Source organism: Tupaia chinensis, unplaced genomic scaffold (assembly GCF_000334495.1).
Source record: "Tupaia chinensis unplaced genomic scaffold, TupChi_1.0 Scaffold144215_1, whole genome shotgun sequence".
NCBI lineage: Eukaryota > Metazoa > Chordata > Mammalia > Scandentia > Tupaiidae > Tupaia > Tupaia belangeri.
In genome coordinates, this window is record NW_006204073.1 from 147,080 (window position 1) to 149,674 (window position 2,595).

General features: G+C 51.6%; 1 protein-coding gene across 4 annotated transcripts in view; it reads right to left on the reverse strand.

The window, feature by feature from the left end:
• Positions 1 to 392, reverse strand: part of LRRC20 (leucine rich repeat containing 20) — a 95,423-nt gene extending 95,031 nt beyond the window's left edge. For 2 of the 4 annotated variants that reach the window (XM_014583279.2, XM_006166257.2), the window contains exon 1: positions 290 to 368. Coding sequence is in view for 1 of the 4 variants with exons in the window: in XM_006166259.2 (XP_006166321.1) it covers positions 290 to 356 (67 nt within the window). In the remaining 3 variants the exon portion in view is untranslated. Of the gene's footprint in view, positions 1 to 289 lie in introns of all 4 variants that reach the window. The other 2 variants (XM_006166259.2, XM_006166258.3) reach the window with 2 other exon arrangements.
• Between the last annotated feature and the right edge of the window lie 2,203 nt (positions 393 to 2,595).

Below are 2,595 nucleotides of genomic sequence, written 5' to 3' on the forward strand. Positions count from 1 at the left end.
TGCTCCCTTTTTTCCGGCCCCCGCTCCCCCCACCCCCCCGAGCCATCCGGGTCCGGCTGCAGTTGCAAGCCAGAGCCGGCGCCGGCCGGGCCCCCTTGGCACTGCAGAAGCCGCCGCTGGTGCGCCCTGCTTTATTCCACAGCTGACCTGGGGGAGGGGAGGGTACGCTGCAAAAACCGGGACACTCCTCTGCTCCCCCTTCCCCTGTCACGCTCAGCCTCAGACTACGTTTACTTTGCGGGGCACGAAGCGTGTGGCCCCATTCCGGGGCGCTTTCGGCTCCACTTACGGCGACAATGCCTCCTAGCGCCCTGCGCAGCGCAGTCACGCTCCCTCGGCCGCCGCTGGCGCCCCATGCAAGGTTCCAGCCGGGAGGGCTGGACGGGGCTGCGGGCTCTGCGCGCACAGCTGCTCGGCCAATCGCAGCGCCACGACAGGCGCCGGGGCGGGAGCCGGCCCTGGGCCCGGGCAGCAAGCCACCAATCAGTGCGCGCCTCCCGGCGGCGGCGCGCGCCCGAAGGCGGCCGGCGCGCTCCCGTCCTGAGGGACGAACCGCTTTGTGTGCGCCTTCTGGAGGGAGACTCCTTGGGATGGCGCTGGTGTAGACCGGAACGTGCAACACGTCCCAGGATCACTATCTTCTCTCCCTTCCTTGGCCATGTGAGGCTGGGGGTTTGGCTTTCTTAAGGGAATGGAGTCGAATTGGTCAGATCGGGGATATTTCGAAAACGGGAAGATGGAAACTAGGGAACTTTTCGTGTAGATACCTTTGGGCGCCCATCCAGGTTTTTAGAGAGGAAAGTTCTGGCTACATTAAGTCACCTCACCTTTCTAAAGCCCAATGTTGTCATCTAAAGAATAAGAATTAAAATACATAAATATCTACTTCCTGTGGATACTGTGGGGATTAATGCATGGACTGGGTAGTGCGGTGTCCATGCCAGGCTGCGATAGGCACTCCGGTAGAGGGAGCTGTTCCGTAGGCCTTTTAGGGAGGACCTTCATATACCCTTTACTGGACAATATGGGAGGCTGAAACGTGAGTCCTGGCCTCAACCAGTGACGTGGATAAATGTGTCAAATGCTCTAACAAACAGAGGCGTGTATTAAGTGTGTGTGTGGGGGGAGTCCTGGAGATATTTTTATTCTTAAAAATTATTTCTATTTAATTTTTTTTTTAATTTGACCAAAGAGAGAGGGAAAGTGAGAAAGTAAAAGAGAGAGGGAAAGTGAGAAAGCAAACTGGCAGGTCCCACTCGAACTGGCGTTGGCCATGTGGAAGTTAGCACCTCAACCACCACATCACCTCCCTTTAATTCAATCAAGGGGATACCTGGGCAGTCACATTTTTGAGTCCTGGGCAGGCCTAAGAACCTTATGTAGCTTCCCGATGTCATCACCTTTCCAGCTCTGCCACGTATATACCAAGTACCAGATACACAAAAGTCTTCAGAAAGTTTATGGAAAGAGTACTATGGAAAAACTACTCATGGATTTCAAATGCTTTGGGACCAGAATAAACTAGTTCAGTTCTACTTTTCCACATACTTTTGAATCTTCTTATAAATAGCAAAGTAGATATTGCTAGTCCTGTTTTGTTCAAAACCCACTGACATTTTCAGTCAATACATGGATGTCTTCCCTCCCTTGCTAGGCCATGTGCAGACCTGAGGCAGTCGATACGGGGTTTCCATGCACATAATAAGGACACAGTAAATGCTGCTGACAGAGTCCAAGCCTACAGCTTTCCCCACTCATGCTTTACCCTACCTAGTCCCTTCTCCCAAGAATTTCTTCCAGGACCTTCCAACTCCACATGGACAAGACTCCCAGCTCAAATGTCACCTTTTCTACTCCTCCTATGTTTGTTGCTCCAGCGCACTTACCGCATCATACCCATTATTGCAATGCCTCTGCAGGAGTCTTTTCTCTGCCTGATTTCAAATGAACCAGAGTTTGGCACACAGTCGATGTTTGTATCAGTCAGCTTTTGCTATATAACAGAATGCCCCCCCAAAAAACTTAGAAGAGACTTAAAACAACAACAACTTATTTAGTTTATGATGTTATAGATCAGGATTTCAGGCTGGGCTTAGCAGGGCAGTTCTGGCCTCAGTTGGACTCTCTGTACATCTGGAGTTAGCCACCAGGTAGCCAGAGGCCTCTGCTTCTAGGCGGTGGTAGCTGTCAACTGAGGCAAGCGGCACACATGTCTTTGATCTATCAGCAGGCTGGCCTGGGCTTGCTCACGTGGGGCTGCAGGGTTCTGAGAGCAAGAGACAAAGCATGCAAGTTCTGTCCAGGTCAAGGCTCCAGACTGGCACTCCTTGACTTCCACAGTCGTGCTGAATAAACCAAACTGCAAGGTCAATGGAGATTCAAGGGCAAGGAGCAGCAAAGTCACACTGCGAAGAGCAAGAACTGGGTAAGTAAAGAACTAGGGCTAATTTTAAATGTACCATAGTATTAATAAATATTCTCAGAGGGGGGCCAGCAAGTGGCGTGGTGGTTAGGGTGCTGGATTCCCACATAGCCAATCTCAGTTTGAGTCCTGGACCTGAAAATCATGACAGGCACATCTGTGTGTGTGCCCAA